Source organism: Microcaecilia unicolor, chromosome 3 (assembly GCF_901765095.1).
Source record: "Microcaecilia unicolor chromosome 3, aMicUni1.1, whole genome shotgun sequence".
NCBI classification, from domain to species: domain Eukaryota; kingdom Metazoa; phylum Chordata; class Amphibia; order Gymnophiona; family Siphonopidae; genus Microcaecilia; species Microcaecilia unicolor.
In genome coordinates, this window is record NC_044033.1 from 292,976,485 (window position 1) to 293,000,186 (window position 23,702).

General features: G+C 45.4%; 1 protein-coding gene across 3 annotated transcripts in view; it reads left to right on the forward strand.

The window, feature by feature from the left end:
* LOC115466724 (nuclear receptor subfamily 1 group D member 2-like) overlaps positions 1-23,702 on the forward strand; it is a 37,085-nt gene that overhangs the window by 8,345 nt on the left and 5,038 nt on the right. The window contains exons 1-4 of one of the 3 annotated variants that reach the window (XM_030198174.1): positions 6,743-6,839; positions 10,449-10,736; positions 11,214-11,302; positions 17,291-17,435. In XM_030198174.1, the coding sequence (XP_030054034.1) occupies positions 6,758-6,839; positions 10,449-10,736; positions 11,214-11,302; positions 17,291-17,435 (604 nt within the window). In that variant the 5' untranslated portion in view covers positions 6,743-6,757. Of the gene's footprint in view, positions 1-6,742; positions 6,840-10,448; positions 10,737-11,213; positions 11,303-17,290; positions 17,436-23,702 lie in introns of those variants that run through there. The other 2 variants (XM_030198175.1, XM_030198176.1) reach the window with 2 other exon arrangements.

The following is a 23,702-nucleotide window of genomic DNA, read 5'->3' on the forward strand; positions in this document are numbered from 1 at the left end:
AAAACTTTGTGTTTAATGTGGTAGGTCCTATGCTCTGGAACCAGTTGCCAGTCTCTTTGTGGATGGAAGCTTCCTTGATATCCTTTAAAAAATTATTAAAGGTATATCTTTTTCAAGAGTGCCTTTTTGGTATACTGTAGCTTTGGCAGTGTGACTGGAATTATATACTGGGACCTGGAGGCATGGTAACTCAGCAGTACTCTTTCTTTTTAATGGCTGGAGTTCATTTCAGACAATGGTCTTGGTTTTGTATTATTAATTGTACTCCACTTTTATGGTTTTCCCTAAGCGGTTTATCAAATAAATATAACCTGACACCATAGGAAAGCAGTCTTGATGACTAGTTGTGATAGGGTTGCACTGCTGACCTAGGTAAACCAACCTACCTAGAAAACAGGCAGCATAAAGTGAACTTCATAGTCATTCTTGGGGGGCGAATATTCATCTTCAGTCCTTCTGGACTGCACTGCCTAACAGAAGCAGACATCTGCTTAATAAAGTTGCACATTTCCCTACTGTAGTGCCAGTGTTGACACTAGCAGATAAAGACCACAAGACTGCAAAATCTCAGTTTTCTATGAACATTACTTACAAGAACATAGAAGCAGATTCTAGCAGGGTGTTTCTTGGAAGCAGAGTCTAGCTCAAGGAGGTGGATCCGAAGATCACTCATACCTCTAGAATTCAGAGCTTCCAAGTTACCCAGTTCTGGGAGGGACATTTCAGGCCAGTCCTGGATCTCTGACAACTTCATTCTGATGCTTTATGGCACCTGCAGCACTGATTTCAATGGGTACAATCAAGGACAACAAATACCACACTTCTGTGAGAAGTTTTAAATCAGGACTAGCCAAAAAGTCTCCCTCCTGGAACTAGGTAACATGGCAGCTCTGAAAATTTGCCTCATATCCACATAGAATTAAAGGCATTTACATGTGTACATTGCATACGTGTACAATACTGATTTCAGGAAGCCTCTACACCACCCACCCCATGTAGAGATTTAACGAGAGCATGGCTTAGGCTGAACTCAAATCTACATGTGTATTCTCCATTTTACAAAGGGAAAAACGTGTATGGGGAAAAACTGCCACATCAGGATTTAAAGGCACTATGGGTTTTTAATTTCAGCCACAGTTTTACACAAGTGATTAAGGGAGTCATTCTCCTTAATCCCAAGTAGTTTATGTCCACCTCTGAAATGAAACCAAGTTAAAATTAGAGCCTTATGTCGTAATTGGTGGCACTTCCATGTGTAGGTTTGTAAAATGGGACAGCTGCATGTGGACGTGGCACCTTTTCAGACATGTCTGTTTTGACTATGTCAGAACCAGAATCTTCAGTGCGATTGATTAGGCCTTCCTTCTGGAATGCATTACATCATTTATGTCTTGAGAGCTCTATTTATATGTTCAAGATAGGCCTAAGACTTTTGTATTCAAAGACACTTTTGGTCAGTATCATTAGAAATCAAACAAAATAAAACATGGAAAAGAAAATAAGATGATACCTTTTTTATTGGACATAACTTAATATATTTCTTGATTAGCTTTCGAAGGTTGCCCTTCTTCGTCAACCTTCGAAAGCTAATCAAGAAATGTATTAAGTTATGTCCAGTAAAAAAGGTATCATCTTATTTTATTTTCCATGTTTTATTTTGTTTGATTTCTATTGATAACCTTAAGAGTGGACTAACACGGCTACCACACTCCGCTACTTAAGATGGTCAGTATCATTAAACCCATTCTATTGTGGCCTGTCGTGGGTGGCCCAGAGCTAGAATCTTTGGATTAAGCCTATGAGTCTGAACCCCTCTCTGTCCTATCAAACAGTGTAACTTCATTTCCTTTCTTATAATACTTAATATTGAACATGTGAACCACTCTGAAAAGCTTCTCTAGAGCATCAAACATATAAACGGCAAGTGACCAACTCACCTGCAAATGCGCAGTACAGACTTCCCTCTCTGTCCAAGACGTCATGATGTCAGAGGGTGGAACAGAGAGGGAAACGGAGTCGGACGCCGCCGCTGCCGCCTGGAAACGAACATCGCACAAACCAACCTCCACCCTCCCCCCCAATCCCCACCGCCGCTCCCGCCCCCCTCAGTATCGGGCCCCCTGCACTGACCTGACAGCGCCTCTCACCTCCGTGTGGAAGCGTTGCAGGCAGCAGCAGAGCGATCTGGACATGGGGGGAGGGCATGGTTGCTGGACATGGGGTGAGAGCAGGGCAGAGAGGAGGGTTGCTGGATATGGGGGGAAGGATCGGTGGACGGGGTGAGGCCAGGGGAGAGAGGAGGGCTGCAATACTCGCCCGTTTTTACAGGCTTAACGGCTAGTCAAATATAAACAAACATGAAACCTACCACTTCCATATGCCGACACCTTCATGCCATTCATTTTTGCAGTGTTTATCTTTGTAAAATGATTGGTCCAGCTTCATGTGCAGCACTCCTGAAGGTATTTTAGAGAAGACTCTGTGTTGGCAGAATTGAACACCTGGACATCTCAATTCCTATCCCTACATTCTACGTAATTGTTAAATGGGCTCCTTATTATCTTTGGCTGTATTTTGGATCAACTATAGCCTAGCACTGAATTTTTTCCAAATACCTAGGTATGCCAGATTCCAGTAATCCAAGTGAGTAGTCACTGCTGCCTGTATCACTTGGCGCAAGTCACTTTCCAATAAAAATGATTTAATCTGGTGTATTAGGGTTTTCCTAATCACTATTATAATCTGATTGTCTAAAATCAAAGTGGAATCAAGAATTACTTCAAGGCAATGAATATTTGTAGTCACGGGAACTTGTTTTTCCTCAGTTACTGGTTTAGTTCCAGCCTTGGGATTTTTGGACATAGGTACGCATGTGTGTAGAGCAGGGCATTTCTTAAAGCAAGGCTCATCTATAAAAAGGCTGTTTTCTATTTATTTCCACAGTAAATTTGTTTTAAAAAGTTGCATGCCCCCTAGTCTGTTTCCAGGCCTTTTTGAGCCTTTCTCTGCAGGAAATGAGGAAGGATAAGTTTTGTCACTTATTCAGAATGAGTCAGAAAGCTATTTCCCTGCGCGATAAAAGTTTGCACGTAAAGCCTTGCCATGCCCAAAACAGCAGCACATGAGCACTGGAAGCCAGAAGTGACTGCAAAGTAATCAAGGCCTCCATGTGAGGGTGCACTTTTGCTGTAGTTGACCATTCTTTGTCATGTGGAGTAAAGATTGGCCTGCAAGTCCTTTAATATTTTTCTGATTTGTAGGTAGCAATGATGCATAGAGCTACAAGGGCTAAGTCATCAGGTGGGATATTTGTGCCATCTCTGTCATTGACCCAGCCTATATGGACTCAATATACAAGAACATGATGAAGTCAATACTACAACAAAGCCTGTTAGACTGAAAAAAAAGAACACAGTGCAAGGCCGGGGGTGGGGGGCAATGGCGGCCCTTAGAGACCTCTGGGGTGGCCCTCAATATCATTCTGGCTTTTTTTTCTGCTACTCTCTGTCTCTCTAACCAAGTTCATGACAGAGAGAGGGAAGTGGATGAGAGAAGAGTCACATGAAAAACAAGGCATTTCTCAATAGGTGAAGAGAATGCATTTGAAAATGCCCACCTCCTTGAGGATATGCTCAATAAAGAGTGTGAAGGCAGGCTGGTGGGGTGGATGTTATTGACACACTGGTCAGCTGTGTTGTGACCTCTCATGAGAAGACAGTGGTGGCTCTCCTTCAGCTCACTCACTGGATCCAAAGTGGCCTGACTTAAAAATTAGTGAAGGCCACTGCCTTATCAGATCTTGCTTCTCTCCTTCTGTTATCTGTTAGTTTCACTCCCAAAAAGTGTGGGACAAATACAGAAGATCCCTAATTGGCAAACAAATGGAAACAGAGCATGGGATGAGTTGGCTCAAAACAGCATGGAGTAGCCCAGGGTCAGCTTAAGCAGTCACATAGCTGGGGGGGGGGGGGGGGGGGGAAGAGGTAAAGATCACCTGCAGTCAAAGCAAAGCAAAAGGTCCTGATGTCACACGAACTAAAAAAAAATAGCAGGGAGGGGCCAATTTTCTGAGGCCTTTAATTGTATCATTCTCGGAGGGGTAATGTTGAAGTGATCATAACCATTGAGTCCGATTATTAAAATTTCAGAGGAAGATTAGGGTGCTTGAAAGTTAATTCATGTAGGTGAAAGCTGAAGGGTGGCCTAGTGGATTTCAACTCAGTCCTCAGGGACCACCTGGCCAGTTGGGTTTTCAGGATACCCACAGCAAATACGCATGAGATATTATTAGTGTGCACCTCCTCCACTGCATGCAAATATCTTTTATGCACATCCATTGTGGGTATCCTAAAAATCCAACTGGCCAGGTGGTTCCTGAGGACTGGGTTGAAAACTAGTGCAATACTCTTGCCTTGTGAAAACCTTAAATAAATGCATGAGGGAGGGGTAACCTGCATAGAGCAGCTGCTGCAACCCCAAAAAGAAGCCGTGGGGAAAAGCTACATGATCACCAAACTGGGTTTCTTCGTTGTCGTCTCCAAATTTATGAATCTTTGCTGCACCAAAGAAGCTTCTCCATTGTCTGTGTCAGTGAGTGACACAGTCACCTTGCTATTCTTCTGTTTAACCTACTTTCCGAGAGAGCGAGAGAGAAAAACAACTCATTCTGCTCTACTGATGGAGGGACGTGGAGAAAGATTAATCTGCACGAGTAAATCCCTGCTGCCTGCCCTCCTAACCTCATTTCCCTTAAATGTTGCTCTTTTTGTGCAGAAGTGCGGCAGTCCGCTGCGATCCATACTCGGCTTCCTAGCTGGGCTCCAAGAACCAAGCACGATTCGGTGTGTTAGTTGTCACTGTCAGTTAACAATTTTAAGGTAAACACCTTTCCTTTCAATAAACACCCAAATGCCCTTTAATAACTGTATAGCACTCTATAAAACAAAAAAATGCAGCCACTTCTTGGGTGGATGACCCGGCGGCACATTTCTGGATTGCAGCATATATTAACAAGGATTTTCGGCCTAGGGAAGTAGATGACTGCTCCCTGCTCTGGGTTGGAGCGGCAGAACAGGAGCTGGCGCACGATGGGGCTTGCAGCCGCGTGACCCGACCAGCATCGATCAGATCACCGCGCGGGCCCCTGTGCGCTGTCTTTTCTCAGGTGTACCTTTTACTGCTGTGCTCGTGTAGGGCATCTGCTCATCGGGCATGTGGACGGTACACGTGTGACCGTGGGAAGCCGGGGCTCCGCCTTGCCGAGCGGCTGGAATGCGCCTGCGGCTCCCTCCTCCTCCCTGCAGGATCTGGGCCGCGGCGGCCATGTGAGTAGCCGATCAGGTGGCGGAGCGGCGAGAGACGACACGTGAGCCCGTGTGACCTGATTGAAGAAGAGTGGCGGCGGGAGGGGAGGGGCGGAGATCGCGGCTCTGGCAGCTGGGACATTCCTGAGCATAGATCCATCTGCGCTGAAAGGAAAGGGGGAGAGGCGTCCATGTAGTTTCACAAAAAAAGAAACAGTTTTGAAGCGGCGCAAATAGGGTTGAATCCTGCTGCTTTAGTGTTGTGGCAGCAGCAACTCCGGATCTTTAATTTCTTTATTGTGTGGAGAGAAAAGCACGCACTCACCACAGTTCTACATGTTTTTATTCTATTCTGTTTCATTTTGTTGGTGTTTCTTTTGACTTTTTTTCAGCTCCAGTTTTCTGCGTTTAGCTGGTAGTGGGCTAATATTCACTTGTTCATCCCTTTTTTTTTGGGGGGGGGGGGGGCACATTTATCTCCTCTTCATCTGCATTAACAGAAAGGGCAGTTCAATTATAAATACATTGCGATCATTACAGGAGATAGCATAACATGTACCGCAAACAATGCTGAGAAACTCTACGAACCTCCTAGGCCAGAGCTTTCCAAATTGTAGCTTACGATCCCAGACGAGGTTGCGAAACTCACGGTGGGGTGGGGTCACAACCTAGGGAGAACTGTATTATAGAACATCATTGACCCCCTGTCCGGGGGTTACACACCCTCAGCAGCCATACGAATTGGGTCATCATGGGTGTTGAAAGATTAGTGAGCACTGCTTTAGGATGATCAGAATTTCAGCATAAATGTCCTTGAATAAATAACTCAAGACACAAATAATATATTTTGTAGAGAGGCTGACAGACTGCCAGTGAAACCGAAAACTTAAGCTTGGGCTGCTGGGGATTGTCAGATTTTGCAGTCTGCACCTCTCTGCTCAACCTACAGTGTCCAAGCCAGAATACAGCACCATCTTGAGTACCTCCTAAAACTAGTAGTTCTTACAGTGCCTCCTTCTGGATGAGGTTGGAATTTTAGGATCTGTGAGTTTCTCCCACAACTCTTCTGTCTACACCATTCCTTAGAGATTATCTGCCCATTGGAATAGGTTAGGACTGGAAACCCCGTCCCTGAACCACTCTGAAGAGCCCTCTTGCCCAACACTTATCATTCATTACTCATCTGCATGACTTGAAAGTTAAATGTTAATCTCTTACCTTTACTGTAAGCAAGTTGCTAACCATTCAAACTGTCTCTCCACCATGGCTTGAAGCTATGGACGTTTTGGAGATGAGCCTTTGAGCTTGTTAGCTTCCATGGAAGGAGGTGGGTGTTTCCTGCCTCCTCCCGGGTCTCAGGGAGAGAATAAAGAGGGGGATTGTGGAAAAAAGGGGGGGGGGGTCGGTCTGTACCTTTGCACAGAGAGAAAGTGTCTGCTTCCGGCTGTAAGGAGATGCAGCAGCAGGAGGTGGAAGAGGATAAGGGACCACATGGAAGGGCAACTGAGGCCAATGCCTGGCCAGCAGCCGTACTTGGTAGGTAATCCAAAACAGAATGGATTTAGAGAAGTGTGTGCAGCGAGGATGGAGGATCGGTCAGTGCTGTAACGGAATGACATCGGTTCTGTGTCAATAATGCCGTTGTGTTTTTTTTTTTGTATCAGCCTTTGCCATCTGCTACTGATTGATGAAAGGATAAGGCTGGAGGAGGATCAGGGAATTGTACTTATATGTTGCAGTGGAGGAAGGATTGGAAAGAAGGGCGTTTTAACACTCGGCATCTCAATGGATGCTCTAGAGCTGGAGCTGCTAGGTGTGGGGGAAGGGCACCTTTGCCTAAGCTGTTATCAATGGGTTTCTCTCTCCCTTGAGCCAAAGTTTATGCTAACTGAGGATGGGAAGAGGGTCTTTTCAGCTTAATTAGCAGGGTGGCAGAGGTGGGAAGCAGCTTCTTTCCTCTCCTTTTCCAACCCATCTGCAGCATAAATGAAGCTTTTATACCAGTGCAAAGACAAACATCAGAGCTTTGCACAAGAAGGTTCAGGGGTGGGGGTGCTGAATTCTGATAACTGTACACTGTTTTGAGACAGCTTAGGCCAAGGGAAGTATTAGGACCCTGTTTGTCATGTGTGTGTGTAACACCCACCTCAATGCATTTTTGACTCCTCATCTTGAAGAAGTGGCACCTCCTCTACCCCCACATAGATTACTAAAACCCATTTTATTACTGCTCTGAGGGGCTGAGAGCTACCAAGAGCAGAAGTGCACGGTTACTGCGAGGTATATGGGTGCAGAATGCAGAAAGAGGTTCAGGGCACACTATATTAAAATTCATGATAACGAAGCCAGTATTCCTCCCCAATGTGCACACAACATGAGGAGTTCACCGCCAGGTCTGAGCAACGTAGCAAGTTTAATTGAGAGGATGTTAACCCAGTTTTGGGAATTTAGTTGTTTTTTTTTTTCTGCAACTTGAGAAGACAGAATGGAAGTAATTACAGCTTCACTGTGCATGTGTCCGCAGAAACCAAAAGGTGGGAAAGAGCAACCCAAATTATAGCTACATAATGCAAGGTTCCACATTAGGAGGCACCGACCAGGAAAGGGATTTAGGCTTCATTGTTGATAATACGTTGAAACCCTCTGCTCAGTGTGCAGTGACGGCTAAGAAAGCAAATAGAATGTTAGGTATTATTAGGAAAGGAATGGAAAACAAAAATGAGGACGTTATAATGCCTTTGTATCACTCCAAGGTGGAACCGCATCTCAAATATTGTGTTCAATTTTGGTCACCGTATCTTAAAAAAACTATAGTGGAATTAAAAAAAGGTACAGAGAAGGGCAACAAAAAATGATAAAGGAGATGGGACGATTTCCCTATGAGGAAAGGCTAAAGCGGCTAGGGCTCTTCAGCTTGGAGAAAAGACAGCTGAGGGGAGATATGATAGAGGTCTATAAAATAATGAGTGAAGTGGAACGGATAGATGTGAATTGATTGTTTACTCTTTCCACTGCTTATTTCTAGAATAAGCAGCATAAAATGTATTGTAGTTTTTTTGCGATCTTGCCAGGTACGTGACCTGGATTGGCCACTGTTGGAAACAGGATGCTGGGCTTGATGGACCTTCGGTCTGGCCAGTATGGCAATACTTATGCACTAGCACACATCTGCACATAGTAGCTTATTGAAAATTTTATGTGCAAGAAGTTTTTGTGAGGTTGATATTTATGCGCAGATGTGTGTGCTGGCACTTTCATTTTCTTCAGATCTGCATGCAGTGAATCCGCCCTCAACGCAGAACCTTTGTGCACATGTGTCTGGCAGGCTTTTTTATTTTATTAGCACTCAAATTTTATTCACTTTGAATAAATAATAAGTGGAAATATTGATTGCTCATAGTTCCCTGTTCTCCATTTATGCTGTACTTTGCTGGAGGAGGAGATGACCCACAAGTTTCCACATTCTCCTTTAGACTTCCAACTTTGCTGGATCCTGCACCATTAGCATTATGACCCTTCATCTGCAGCTGCTTAGGGTCTTTTCCCATTGTTTTGATTCTGTGCCTTGCTTTCTTTAGTGAGACAAGCCTTGAGTTCTCTCTGGGATCTGGAAGAAGCGTGCTTCAGAACTGGCCAGTGGGTGTCTCTGCAGCTGGTCTGAGGAGCACTCAAGTCAGAGCTTCACAAACCTTTCCCAGGGAACCAGATACCTGTTGTGGAATGTGGATATGCATGAGAAATTTGCATGCAAATTGGTATCTCATTTATATTCATTGTGGAGATCCTGAAAGCCTGACTGACAGTAGGGTGCCCAGGACAGATTGAGAAGTGCTGTTTTAAAGCCAGGAAAAAGGTTCTCCTGCCCTTCTCCTCTCATTTTGAGGCACAGCCCTTCAGAGATGTCAAGTTATCCAGTTCCAGGCCAAAGATTTTGAGACAGTCCTGGATTTCTGACCTCCCCTTCCATGGTGCTTTATGGCAGTGTTTCCGAAGTCTAGTCCTGGAGTACCAATTGCCAGTCAGGTTTTTAGGATATCCACAATGAATATGTATGAAAGAGATTTATATATAATGGAGACAGTTTATGCAAATCAAGTTCATGCATATTCATTGTGGATATGCTGAAAACCTGACTGACAGGTCTGGACTTGGGAAACACTGCTTTATGGGAGCTGCAGCACTTATTTCAACAGGTAGTATACAAATCCCATGCTGCTTTGGGGTGTAAGTTGAAAACTAAGACTGTCTCCAAAATCTGCAGCCTGCCTGGAACTGGGTAACTTGGCATCTTTGCTTGTCATGCCCTGTGTCTCTGTTATGCACCTGACTTCATGCTGTTCTTGGTGTTTCCATCCCTTTCAGGTATACTAAATATGCCTCACAATGTGTCAGCATCCTGCAGTGCTCGACATTTTATTCTCAATCTCCATCTTGCTCTCCTGTCTTGCTTTCTCTTGCTCCATGTTACAGTTTCTTTATCCCTCTCCTGTGCTCCTGTTCATTCCCTCTCTTTGTTTCCATTTATCTGTATTTCTTTATTATACCGCTGATCAATGTCAGATCACCCCCACCATCTTTCACTACATAAGATGTTTGTTCAGCTTCTGGACTGAGAAGGCACTCAGAAACTGTGGCATTTTCTTAAAGCAGAGGAGACTGAATGCGCATGAGATAAATTTGGGTGTCAGTGCATGCAAATTTATTTCATGTATGTTCATTGTTGATATCCTGAATATACATGGATATTAGCAAAATCACAGGTGTGAAGTAGGTCAAAACAGATCCAGAGCAGAGAGACCCAGAAACACTTAGAAAAAGTTCTGGCAATTCTCATGTTTCTGGAGACTGATAACATTTCTGAGAATGTATCTGGATAGGGATTAAACTAATGCTCATAAGAATAACAAGTACTACACTGTGTTTGCAGGGCAAGGTTACTGCCTTTTCAGCACATTGTCTGGTTCAGAGCCCACATTTATTCTAGTGGGTAGGGCAACACTTAACCTCCTTATGTTCAGAGTTAAATTATCAGTTCTCTGGGGTGAGGACACTATAACCCTGTGGATTATAGCATTGTGTTACAATACTATGGAGCATCTCAGATAGGAGAAGCTGAATAGTTCTCTCTGCTTGTCCTTCTTGCAGGTGGTGTGATCCTCTATGTGGGTTCCACAGCTTCCTCTGCACCCTCCCCAGATAGTCCCTCCAGCGGAGACCTGGCACCTTCTCCTTCTCTCCCATCTTCACCTGAGGAGATGGCACCTACCGAATTTAGAGTGCTGAACCCACGGGGGGCCAACTCCCCAGTGTCACCCAAGGCCGCTTTCCAGTTTCCTGAGAGAGCAGTGAGGTACCCTAGCAAAGGACAGTCACCCCATTCCCAGGGCAGGTCGACAGGAGCTAAGCAGAACAGCGTGACGGGCACCTTCACAAGTGAGTGACTGACATTCTGCTGCATGCCTTAAATTACTATTGCCCAACCAGAGGGCTCTGTTTGCCAGTGCTGTTTAGATGCTTTTCCCCTAAAGAAATCAGAACTTGCACACAGTAGGGAAAAATCGTGGCTTAGAATTGGCTGTCCTAGGCGACATAAAATCAGATGGCACCTTTAGCAATATTTATTTATTCATATTGTGTCTGCGCTTTCCATCTCTGCCCCAGTGACCCCATGGCCATTCAGATTTACATCGTAATTTTTATGAGTATCAGATGCAATTGCATAGGCTAAAGACACCTCATAAATTCATGTCAGGCATTTTCATAGAGGATCTCCTGAAAATTTGACCCCGGTGGGTAGTAAAGACCAGGAAGAAGGGGAAAAACGGGGTAAACCAGGGCTAGTAAGGAGGCCATAGATGTGAGATCCTAGGGCCATTTGTGCTAACAGGGCACCGGTCTCTTTTGTTGCAGAAACAGGTGGCATGGTGCTGCTGTGCAAAGTATGCGGAGACATCGCATCTGGCTTCCATTATGGTGTCCATGCCTGCGAGGGCTGCAAGGTAAGCAGGAAGCTGTACTCCTTTTGTATGGACGAGGTTTAATCTCCATTTACAGAGCTGCAAGTGACTCAGGTCCTGGAAGGAGATTTTTGTAGTCTTGATTTTGAATTTCAGCCTCATTGCAGTATGGTATTTGTAGTCCCTAAAGTTTTTATTTGTATCTGGCACCACAAGTACCAGAAGGCAATGGGAAGAGGGAGGAGGCAGGTCTTACCCAAGGGTACTGGATGCCCTGGGCAAACCAACAACCGGCTGCACCCTTGCCTTGCCCCAACTCACAACACCCTGCCTGTAATCTAGCTTTTCACTGATTCTTTGGCATATAGCTTCCAGTTGGGGGGGAGGAAAGGGTAAAAATATCAGTGTTTGTTTGAAATGCTACAATATCTGACTACTGTACTGTAAGCTGTATGTTTTGACAAAATAAAAAGGATTATTTAGTTCTCTGTATGAGCAATGACTCCCTTAAACTTTCACTCTGCTCCTACAGAAGGACAATAGCCCTTTTCTCAACTCAGATTATTTTAAAAAAAGGTTTGTTTTGTGATTGTGATTAGAAACCTCAACCCCCCTCCTTCCATAAGTACAAATTAAAAGTGCAACAAACTTAAAAAAAAAAAAAAAAACTATGTACAGCAGCTCCAACATTATTTATCCTGTCCAGTTTCAAAACCCCAAAATCCTGTCCTCCACTTCAGTGGTGTAGCCAGAAGGCAAGTTTTGGGTGGGCCAACAGGTTGGATGGGTGGGCACTAGGGTTGCCAACTTTCTGAAAGAGAAAAACCTACCACCTGATGCACCCGTGCCCTGCCTCACCCCATGCTCCACCCCTACTCCGCTCCCAATAACTTCAATGAAGGTAGCAGTGCAGGCCACACTGAAGCTTGAGGGAAGTCCAAAAGACTGCACTCTTCAGTCCCCGTTGAGCCATGGTCCCCCAACACATATATGCTTCTCCTGTATCAGGGTTTGTTAATTCTTTTGTGGCCACAACCCCATAATAGTGGCCAAATAAAATTATGTGACCCTCCTAGAGGTGCAGAACAATTATGTACCTATAGAGAGCCCACTCAAGTTGTGACCCCAAATGTGGGTTTTGTGACCCCATTTGGTATCCCAACCCACAGTTTGGGAAGCTCTGTCTTCTATGGTATTGAAGCCAAATATATTCTGCATCCACAGAACCCCCTACCCCCTGGCCCTTCCCCAACAGTGGATGCAGAGCAGGGCTAGGACACTTCCCCATAAAACTCACCAAATACATATTTGTCTCTTGTGTAATCTCAATAACAGACGTGTAAAGTAATTCAAGCTACTCAGAACCTAGATCAAATATATCATTCCAGCACTAGCTCCCAAAACAAGGATTCTACCTATGATATTTTAGGGCCCTAAATATTACAGTGATGCCTTAAAATATCAATACATCTATTAGGAAAACGGAACAAACCAAATTACTACAGAATACTACATAGAAAATGTATACTAAAAGAATACCTTGGTCACACACACAGAACACAAATGCCAAATACAGAATAGGTGACCACAAATATAAACATGAATTAAACCGAAATCCCAAGAAGCCAGCCTTTTCATGTAGTACAATACCAGAGAAATAGAAAGAGATGCATTTCCTCCTATACTGTGCAAAAAAGAAAGATGACACATGCCAGGGATGGTGTTAGAGGAGTTCAGCTAGGGCAACAGCCCTTGGCCTCCTGTCCAGAGAGAGCCCCAAGCCTGCCAGAACTTGAAGAAGGTGCAGCCTGATAATGTGCTTTGGGGTCCCTCCTAGATTTCTGCCCTGGGCCCCAGCCATATCTAACACCACATCTGGTAGGATGTACATTTCAAATCTGACGTAATCACAAACTAGAAAATAAAATTATTTTTTCTACCTTTTGTTGTTTGGTCATTTTTTTTTCCAAATAATGTTCATCCCAGGCTCTGGTTTCTGCTTCCCACTGCCTTCTCTTAACTCTCTCGCTAGGGTCTTCTGTCCATTTGACATGTCTTCTCTCTTCATGCTCACCATCCATCTTTGTGCCCCTATCTTTCCCCATCCAGCTTCTCTCCCCTCCCTCTTTCCGCCCGCCCGCCCGCATTTGGCTTGCCTGCCCTCCCTCCTTTTCTCACTTGTTCTGTGTGTTTAGTATTTGACTCCCTGTTCTTTCATCCCTTGGCTTCAGTACCTCTTTCCTTTCCCTTCCCTTCTCCCTCTCCCCTTCCCCAGGTTCAGCACCTCTCTTCCTTCCAACCAGTCAGCCGCCGCCTTCCAGGAGTACAACACCTCTCTCCCTTCCCCCCAGCCCCCCAAAGGGTCCAACATCTTTTTCCCTTCCCTCCAGCCTACCCCCATGGGTCCAGCACTTCTCTCCCTTCCCTTCAGTCCCTCCCCCCACAGCTCCAGCCCCTCTCTCCCTACAGCACCCCCCCCCCAATATGTCCAGGACCCAGCCAGCCACCCAGCCTGCCCCTCCCATAGGGCAGCACTTCTCTCCCTTCCCTCCAGATCCCCCCCCCCCCCCGCCCGGAAGGTCATCTCTGTCTTTTTCCTCCCTGCTTCTGTTGCTCCTTTCCCTGTGCTCCAACCTCGTCCCGCGAGTTCGGCACTTCAGTTTTTTTCCTCCCTGCTTCTGCTGTGGTGCTTCTAACTTAGTACTGGCGTGCGCAGCAATTCACAAACACAGGCCCAGCTCCGGGGTTCCCTCTGCCGCGTGCGTCAGCGTCCTGCCCTAACAGGAAGTTGCATCGAGTCGGCGGGATGCGGAAGAGCGAACCCTGAAGCTGGCCTGTGTGTGTGAATCGCTGACAGGTAGCGCACACTAACTCTTAAGTTGGAAGTACCACGGCAGAAGGACAAAAAAAAAAACCTGAATTGAAGGACTCGCCGAGCGGGAGCGAGCCAGCTAGGGATGCAGTATTGGTTGGGGACATCGTAGTGCACCATTCCTGGGTGGGCCTCCAGGCCCACCCGTGGCTACGCCCTGCTCCACTTGCAAATAGATCTTGATTAAAGTCTAAGGTTTGGCAATTAAAATTCAATGCGAAGAAATGCAAAGTGATCACTTAGGGAGTAGAAATCCACAAGAGACGTATGTGTTAGGCGGTGAGAGTCTGATATGTACGGACGGGGAGAGGGATCTTGGGGTGATAGTATCTGAGGATCTGAAGGCAATGAAACAGTGTGACAAGGCGGTGGCCGTAGCTAGAAGGTTGCTAGGCTGTATAGAGAGAGGTGTGACCAGCAGAAGAAAAGAGGTTTTAATGCCCCTGTATAAGTCGTTGGTGAGGCCCCACCTGGAGTATTGTGTTCAGTTTTGGAGGCCGTATCTTGCTGAGGATGTAAAAAGAATTGAAGCGGTGCAAAGAAAAGCTACAAGAATGGTATGGAATTTGCGTTACAAGATGTATGAGGAGAGACTTGCTGACCTGAACATGTATATCCTGGAGGAAAGGAGAAACAGGGGTGATATGATACAGATGTTCAAATATTTGAAAGGTATTAATCCGCAAACAAACCTTTTCCGTAGATGGGAAGGCAGTAGAACTAGAGGACATGAAATGAGATTGAAGGGGGGCAGACTCAAGAAAAATGTCAGGAAGTATTTTTTCACAGAGAGAGTGGTGGATACTTGGAATGCCCTCCCGCGGGAGGTGGTGGAGATGAAAACGGTAACGGAATTCAAAAATGTGTGGGATAAACATAAAGGAATTCTGTTCAGAAGGAATGGATCCTCAGAAGCGTAGCGGAGATTGGGTGGCAGAGCCGGTGGTGGGAGGCGGGGCTAGTGCTGGGCAGACTTCTACGGTCTATGACTTGAAAATGGCAGATACAAATCAAGGTTAGGTATACACAGAAAGTAGCACATATGGGTTTATCTTGTTGGGCAGACTGGATGGACCGTGCAGGTCTTTCTCTGCCTTCATCTACTATGTTACACGGGGACAGAAATCTGAGCCGTCCCTGTCTGTCCCCGCTGCATGTAATCTCCTCCATCCTAGCCTCTTGCCCATCCACCCCTGCTGCACTGCAACACACCGCAGTCATCTTGCTCCCCCCCCCAAGATAGAGATCTGCATGAAATATTTATTTTTATTATTTTGACATATGAAAACCACTTGTCCGTGAAACATGCTGAAAACAGAATAATCCATTTGTGCAAAAGAGATGAGATAAAGATGTTATTCCATGTGCCCCAATTAAAGGAAAGTTTTAAATTTTATTTCCAATCTTTATAACACCAGGCTTCCCAAGGCAGATTACAACAACAGTTAAGACAAACCCATCAGTAAACAGGATATCCTTACTGAAATTTTGTTATGTATCACTGTATTGTATAGAACAGTGTAGAAAAATGAGCACAAAATACAGACTTTATTAATGCTGTTTCTACCAGCGACAATAATTTTTTAAGCCGTTTTAGTGATATTCAGTTTTTATTTCATGATATTTATATCTACATATGGGAAGCTTTCAAATAAATTAAAAAGCTGTCAAATAAGTAAAAAAAAAAAAAAATCTTTTGTCCTCGACCTTTTAAGGCACGGCCTATACAACTGGAACAACTTTAGACTTTTTACAGATGGACCATGCATAGGCAGTCCATTATTTCTAGTAATCTTTTGCAATTGTTTTCAATAACGTTTGCTATTGTTTTGGGTGAAACAATGTGGCAGCAATTTCCGCCTACTGGCTTCAACCCATTGGGCTAGATAGCCTTGTACTGTCTCCTGTTCTTAATCTAACCTCCTTGCCCCTTACCGTCTGCCCTGCACCTACACTCCCACCCTTTTTACAGCCCCTCTCTCCCACCCATGCACACAACTGCATCCACCTCCCCTCAAGCCCTGGGTGTCCTCCCCATATATACCTCAAATCACCCTGGTGGTCTAGTGGCTTGCTTCGGGGTAGGAAAGATCCCCATGCTTTTCCTGATCACTGCCGCCACTTGTTTAAAATGGCAGCAGGCAGGAAAAAGTGGAGATCTTTCCTGTCCTGAAGCAAGCCATTAGACCACCAGGGTGAGTTGAGGTATGTGCGGGAAGGGAAAGCAAAGCTCAGTTCGATGGTTCCGTAGGAACCCTGCAGGACCCGGGTCCATCCCCCCGGGATCCCCGTGGACCTTGGTCCACCCCCACAGGATCCCTGTGGGATTCCCGCTATCCCCATTCCCATGCAACTCTCTGATCTCAATTTCACAACTCTCCTAAACCAGCAGCCCCCAGACACAAAATACATTCCTTTCTTTACCCCCTCAAGTCCCCAGCATGTCCCATTCCCTTTTCCCTGTAGTTAGCACCTCCTCTTCCCTACGCCCTCCTCAAGTCTCCAGCAACTCTCTCCTTCCCTCCACACCCTCAAGGTGTCTAGCATCTCTCTTCCTCAGGTTTTCCCTCCCCTGGGTGTCTAGCATCTCTTTCCTTCCCTTCCCCCTCCACAAGATCTCCAGCATATCTCGCCAACTTCCGTCTGCCACCGTTGTGGCTGCCCCTTGCTACCCTACCACCATGGGATCTCAAAGAAAGTATAAGAGTTTGTGGTGGGAGTGGAAAAGATAGAAACAGAGAGGCCCTTTAAGAGTTACTGTGAGTAGCAGGCCTTTTAGCATCGTAGCACACTTACTGCTAACCACCTGCCGCATCCCACCCTTCCTACATGTGGTCGGATGGGGCAGGACCTGCTAGACTATATGCACGTGCAGAGGTGCTGACATGCTCACAAGTAGCAATGGCTTTTATAGGGCTTCCCTGTTGCTATCTTTGACCTAGGTGGACACATTTGTCTGCCTAGTGGTACAGCCAGCTCTAAGATGTAGGATTAGATGTCAAATAGCCAGGTAAGCCTAATATCTTTCTCCAGGAACTGGGTCACTTGGCATTGACTGTAGTCTTCCAGTCCACCACCCAGTTTCCAGTGTTTTTCAGAGTATGGGCTGATTATGTGATTGTTTGACATTCTGAGCCCCTTGTGTTCTGCCACTGCAGGGTTTTTTCCGAAGGAGCATTCAGCAGAACATTCACTACAAGATGTGCATGAAGAATGAGAACTGCCTGATCATGCGGATGAACCGGAACCGATGCCAGCACTGCCGCTTCAAGAAGTGCCTGTCCGTTGGCATGTCCAGAGATGGTGAGTACCAACTGCACCGGTACCAGCAGCTTTACAGGGCTAATTCTAGGCTGTCTTTGTTAACGTACTGTGCCAGAATGGCATCGTATTACCACTGGAGGAGTGTGAAAGATTACAGGAGGACCTCGCGAGACTGGGGGATTGGGCGTCCAAGTGGCAGATGAAGTTCAATGTTGACAAGTGCAAAGTGATGCATGTGGGTAAGAGGAACCCGAATTACAGCTGTGTCATGCAAGGTTCCGCATTAGGAGTCACAGACCTAGAAAGGGATCTGGGAGTCATCGTGGATAAGACGTTAAAAACTTCTGCTCAGTGTGCTGCGGCGGCTAGGAAAGCGCACAGAATGTTGGGTATTATTAGGAAAGGGATAGAAAACAAACACGAGGATGTTATAATGCCGTTGTATCACTCCATGGTGTGACCGCACCTCGAATATTGTGTCCAATTCTGGTCGCCGCATCTCAAAAAAGATATAAAGGAATTGGAGAAGGTGCAGAGAAGGGCGACGAAAATGATAAGAGGGATGGAACGACTTCCTTATGAGAAAAGACTGAGAAGGTTAGGGCTCTTCAGCTTGGAGAAAAGGCGGCTGAGGGATGATATGATAGAAGTCTACAAGATAATGAGCAGAATAGAGCGGACAGATGTGAAGCGTTTGTTTACACTTTCAAACAACAACAAAACCAGGGGACACAAGATGAAGCTAGAATATGGTAGATTTAAAACAAACAGGAGAAAGTTTTTCTTTACTCAGTGTGTAATTGGACTCTGGAACTCGTTGTCGGAAAATGTAGTGACAGCAGCTGGCCTTACGGAGTTTAAAGGGGGTTTGGACAGATTCCTGAGGGAAAAGTCCATTGAACATTATTAAAAATTATTATTATTTTTTTTTTTTTTTTTGGGGGGGGGGGGGGGTGGGGGTTGCCGGGTTCTTGAAGCCTGGATTGGCCACTGTTGGAGACAGGATGCTGGGCTTGATGGACCCTTGCTCTTTTCCCAGTATAGCGGTGCTTATGTTTGTATGTACTGGGATCACTAACCATCAATGTGCCACATGAGATCATCGGTTGCAACACCTCATGAGGTTGGGCTGAGCTAGGCTTGGTTTTGCTAACTTATTAACATAGTAGATGATGGCAGATAATGACATATTATTCTATCTAGACTGTCCAATTGTCTTTCTGTCTGGTTCTATACCAGTTTAGATATGTAAGTGTATAAATTCCCACACTAGCAACCCTACTTCTATCTCATGTACTGAACCTCTCAGATCTGTTGCTACCAGTGCTTTCTTTTTCTCTCTCAAATGTGTCTAAATTTTGTGGCAGTGTCAGCTTCCTGCACCTCAGCTGGGAGGCTCTTCCAGGCCTTCTTGTCTTCCAATTTGATTCTTACAAGTACCATACCTAATCCAATATCAGGATAATCCAAACAGTTACGAAAACTAGTTGTTCTTGAAACATCCGGCCACCTTGTACTCATTGATGTTAAGACTATAATCGTGGCTATGCAGTAAAGGTTTCTCCTGCCTTAGTGGAAGTCTGATGCAACCACACCACTGCTTTCTGTCCACTGGCTTGTATTTTCCCCTCTTTTACTCCTGGAGGAATTCTGTACAAAAAATATAATTCTTTTCTGTATCCTTTATTTGTAATAGTTTTGTGTAGAATTAACGCCATCATAAAGGCCTGGCCCTTTCCTATTTCAGGTTTAACACCTTCAGCTTTCTCCTTGCTGAGGCTTCATCCTCTCCTCCCTGGTCCAGGGATGTCCTAACCCAGCTTCACTTGAACCCTCCTCCTCCCCCCACCCCGGACACATTCTTGGCTTTCTCTGCCCACCCCCTAGGGTGGACAGTTCCACCTTTCTTTCTCTCTGTCCCCTCCCAGCTTTCTTTCTTCATCCTCCAACTTTCTTTTCCTCTCTCCCCCGTTCAATTAGCTGGGACCCTCTCTTTCTGAAACTGGCCCCCCGAGTACACACTCTCCCGTAGCTCTCTCTCCACTGCTCCCTACACACATATCCTTAGTTCTCTCTTTATGAAAACCCCTTACCCCCCAGCAAACACACACCCATAGCTGCTACCCGCACACGCGCACACACACACACCCCTCTTGTGGACACCCCCATAGCCTTGCCCCTTTCTGAGGTCCATATGGCCCACCCACCATTCCTATGGCACATTCTTCAAGACTTCTCCTGCCACAGTGCTGATTGGTACAAAAAGAGTAGAAGAACATGTACACATTGGGCCACATTCTGCTCCTCTGTCACCCTGGCTTTGACTAGTCACTTGAAGTGCTTGGGACACCATGCAACCGAAAGCCACTCTCCTTGTGTTGATCAAAGCCGGGGGGAGGGGGCTGGTGTTAAGGGAATCCAGAAAATCATGTGAATCACCTGTACTCCCCACCCCCACACAGAGCCACAACCTACACAGAACTCCCCCCCCCCCCCCCCCCCCCCCCCGAAACACCACTCTGCCACACACACAGCACACCTTCCCCACTCCAAACTTCCCTACCCCTATCCTGACATACAGCCACACACCATCCTCCTCACACAGTCCTCCAATCCCCCCCACACCATCTGCTACACACACACACACAGCCACACACTCATCTGCTGACATTGTCCCCCCACATACACAACTATTCATCTATTCACACCTATCCATCTACTCCAAACATCCGTATCACTGGCCCCCTCACACATACTGAAAATAGAAACAAATATACACACAGAACCACTCACAGAGGAGCTCCTCTGCCCCTGCTACCCTAACAAGACACACTGTACCCTATGTCTTTACACCCAGTTTCTCCAAAGACATGTATGAATTTGCAAATGGAGGGAAGAGGAACCATGCCATGTGGGCACTTGTTTATTTCTATTTAGAAACTGTCACCAAATTGCAGCACAGAATCAGGAGCTAAGCACTGGTCATGTATCCACCTGTGCTAGGACAAAACTGGCTGCCTGGTAGGGATGCAGACATTGTGGCAGGGCCAGATGAGGGGTAATGAGGTGTAAGGCTATCTCATCGCACCAGATTTCAAATTCTCCTCTGATGCTCTAGCGCTGTGGAGGGATGAGAAGTGCTACTGAGCTGCTTCCATTCTCTGCCGTGATTACAAGGAGGTTTCTGGGTCATTGTGGCGCTGACATATACAGCTTTGTGGTTTGTAACTAGGTTTGGGTTTTTCTGAGTTGCTAACCACAACAACTGTCAAAACAGCCATCCTAGCCACCTCGTTTATATAATCATAATAAAAGAGCAAGGCTAATATTAATCATGGTGCTAACACTCTCATTGTCCCTGTCTTCTCAGCTTGTAACCTCGGGGTTATTTTTGACTCCTCTCTCTCTCTCTCTCTCTCTCTCTCTCTCTCTTTTTCTTTTTCTCTGAACATAGGCAACAGACTGCTAAAACCTGTCATTTCTTTCTCTATCACTTAGAGAAATAACTTCACCAAAATTTGTCTTTTCTTTTCTGAGCACACTACCAAAACCCTTATCCTCACTCTAATCAGCTCCTGCTTAGATTGTTACAACTTGCTCCTTACAGGTCTCCCACTTAAACCATCTTTCTTCTCTTCAATCTGTTCAAAATTCTGTGCTACACTCACATAACCCCTCTCTTCAAGTCACTTCATTGGCTCCCTATCCATTTCCATATACAGTTCAAACTCCTCTTACTTACAAGTGCATTCACTCTGCAGCTCCTCAGTATTTCTCCTCTCATCCCTCCTCAGAAACTCTGTTCATCTGGTAAATCACTCTTATCTGTACCCTTCTCCACTGCCAACTCCTGACTCCGTTCCTTTTATCTTGCTGCACCGTATGTCTGGAATAGATTTCCTGAGTCAGTATGTCATGTTCTGTCTCTGGCCCTATTGAAATCCAGACTAAAAGCCCACCTTTTGAGGCTGCATGTAACTCAACCTCCTACTTACCCCTTTGTTTTAATCATTCCCACAATAAATAGAAACATAGAAACATGATGGCAGATAAAGGCCATATGACCCATCCAGTCTGCCCATCTTCTGTAACCCCTAACTCTTCCTTTTCCTAAGCGATCCCATGTGCTTATCCCATGCCTTTTTAAACTCTGACACAGTCCTTGACTCCACAACCTCCACATCCCATGTGCTTATCCCATGCCTTTTTAAACTCTGACACAATCCTTGACTCCACAACCTCCACCGGGAGGCCATTCCATGCCTCCACCACCCTTTCCATGAAATAATACTTTCTTAGATTACTCCTAAGCCTATTCCCTCTTAACTTCATCTTATGCCCCCTCGTTCCAGAGCTCTCCTTCAGTTGAAAAAGGCTCACTTCCTGTACATAAATGCCCTTGAGATATTTAAACGTCTCTTATCATGTCTGCTGTCTCCCTCCTCTCTTCCAGCATATACATGTTGAGATTCATAAGCCTGTCCCTATATTTTGTGTATTCAAGATCGCTTACTAATTTTGTAGCCGCCCTCTGGACCAACTCCATCCTGTTTATATCTTTCCATAGGTGCGGTGTCCAGAACTGCACACAGTACTCTAAATGGGGCCTCACCAGAGACTTATACAATGGCACAATCACCTCCTTTTTCCTGCTGGTCATCCCTCTTTTTATGCACCCAAGCATCCTTCTGGCTTTGACTGTCACTTTTTCTACCTGTTTGGAAGCTTTAAGGTCATCAGACACAATCACCCCCAAGTCCCGCTCTTCATTCATACACTGAAGCACTTCACCCCCTATACTGTACCGTTCCCTCAGATTCTTGCAACCCAAATGCATGACCTTGCATTTTTTGGGATTAAATCTTAGTTGCCAAATATTGGTCCATTCCTCCAGCTTTGCTAGATCCTTCCTCATGTCATTCATACCCTGCAGTGTGGTCACCCTGTTGCAGAGTTTGGTATCATCTGCAAAGAGACAGATGATTCCCTAATCCATTATTGTCCTGTTTGTCTATCTTGAATGGATTTTAAGCTCTGTCAAACAGAGACTGGGGGCGGTTCAGACGCAGAGTCAGGGTGATGCTGGGATTTACCCGTTTAGTGGAGGCAGCACATACACACATCCCAGCACACATCATGACTAGATTTAGGATCTACAGTTTCTGGCCTCGGTGGGGAGCCTTGTGGCCATCTTCCAGCTGTGAGTTTTCAGAAGGGGCTTAAGGTGTCCTCGGGGAAGAAGGCAACGAATTCCACAGTTTAGGGACCCAGATAACTGAAAGCAGTGACTCAAGAAAGAAAGAGTTGAAGAGCCAAAGGGAATGGGATATGGAGGCGATTATCAGATGAGGAGTGAAGACATTGAGCTGGGCAATAGGGAACCAATAGTTTGGATAGATAAACTGGAGCTGTGGAAGATTGATTATTAAAGACAAGCATGAGTATTTTAAAGCGGATCTAATTAAGACAGGAAGCCAGTGTTCGAGTTTAAGGAGGAGGGTGACATAATCAAAGCGGTGTGCACGATGAATAAGTTTAACAGATGTGGATTGAATCAGTTGAAGGCACTTAATGGAGAATAGAGGAAGACCAGCATAGTTGCAGTATAGGTCATTCCTGGCACTACCCGACCACTGGCTAGAGATATATAAATACATATATTTTTTCACAGATTTCAGAAGATTATATAGTGCATTGACAGGGCAATTCTGTAACCTAGGCCAGGGATTTTTAATCCAGTCCTGAGAGCACACCCAGCCAATGGGGATATCCTGAATACCCCAACTCACTGGGTGTGCCCTGAGGACTAGGTTGAAAATCTCTGACCTAGGCACTTACATTAGCATAGTAACGTAGTAGATGATGGCAGATAATGATCTGAATGGTCCATCCAGTCTGCCGAACAGTCACACTCATTATCAAGTCATGATTAAATCAACAATGAATGTCATATAAAATACTTGATCCTGGTCTTTCTTGGTCATTTCTGGGACATAGACTGTACAAGTCCACCCAAATTTGTCCTTATGTTCCAGCTACTGGAGTTGCCGTTGAAGCCCACTCCATTCTTGCGCATAAGTGTTTCGAATAGTACTATGTATGCGTGTATGTGCTAGTGTAGTGCCTACGTGCTATTCTTCAATTATTTGCTTAACTTACATAAGATCAGTGAAGTGGGAAAATGACCACGGATTCCAGAAACAAGGGTACTTCAAGAAGATTTATTGAACAAGGACTCAACACAGGACCTGTGTTTCGGCCAGGAGGCCTGCATCAGGAGTCTTATGAATAAACAAATGAGCAAAA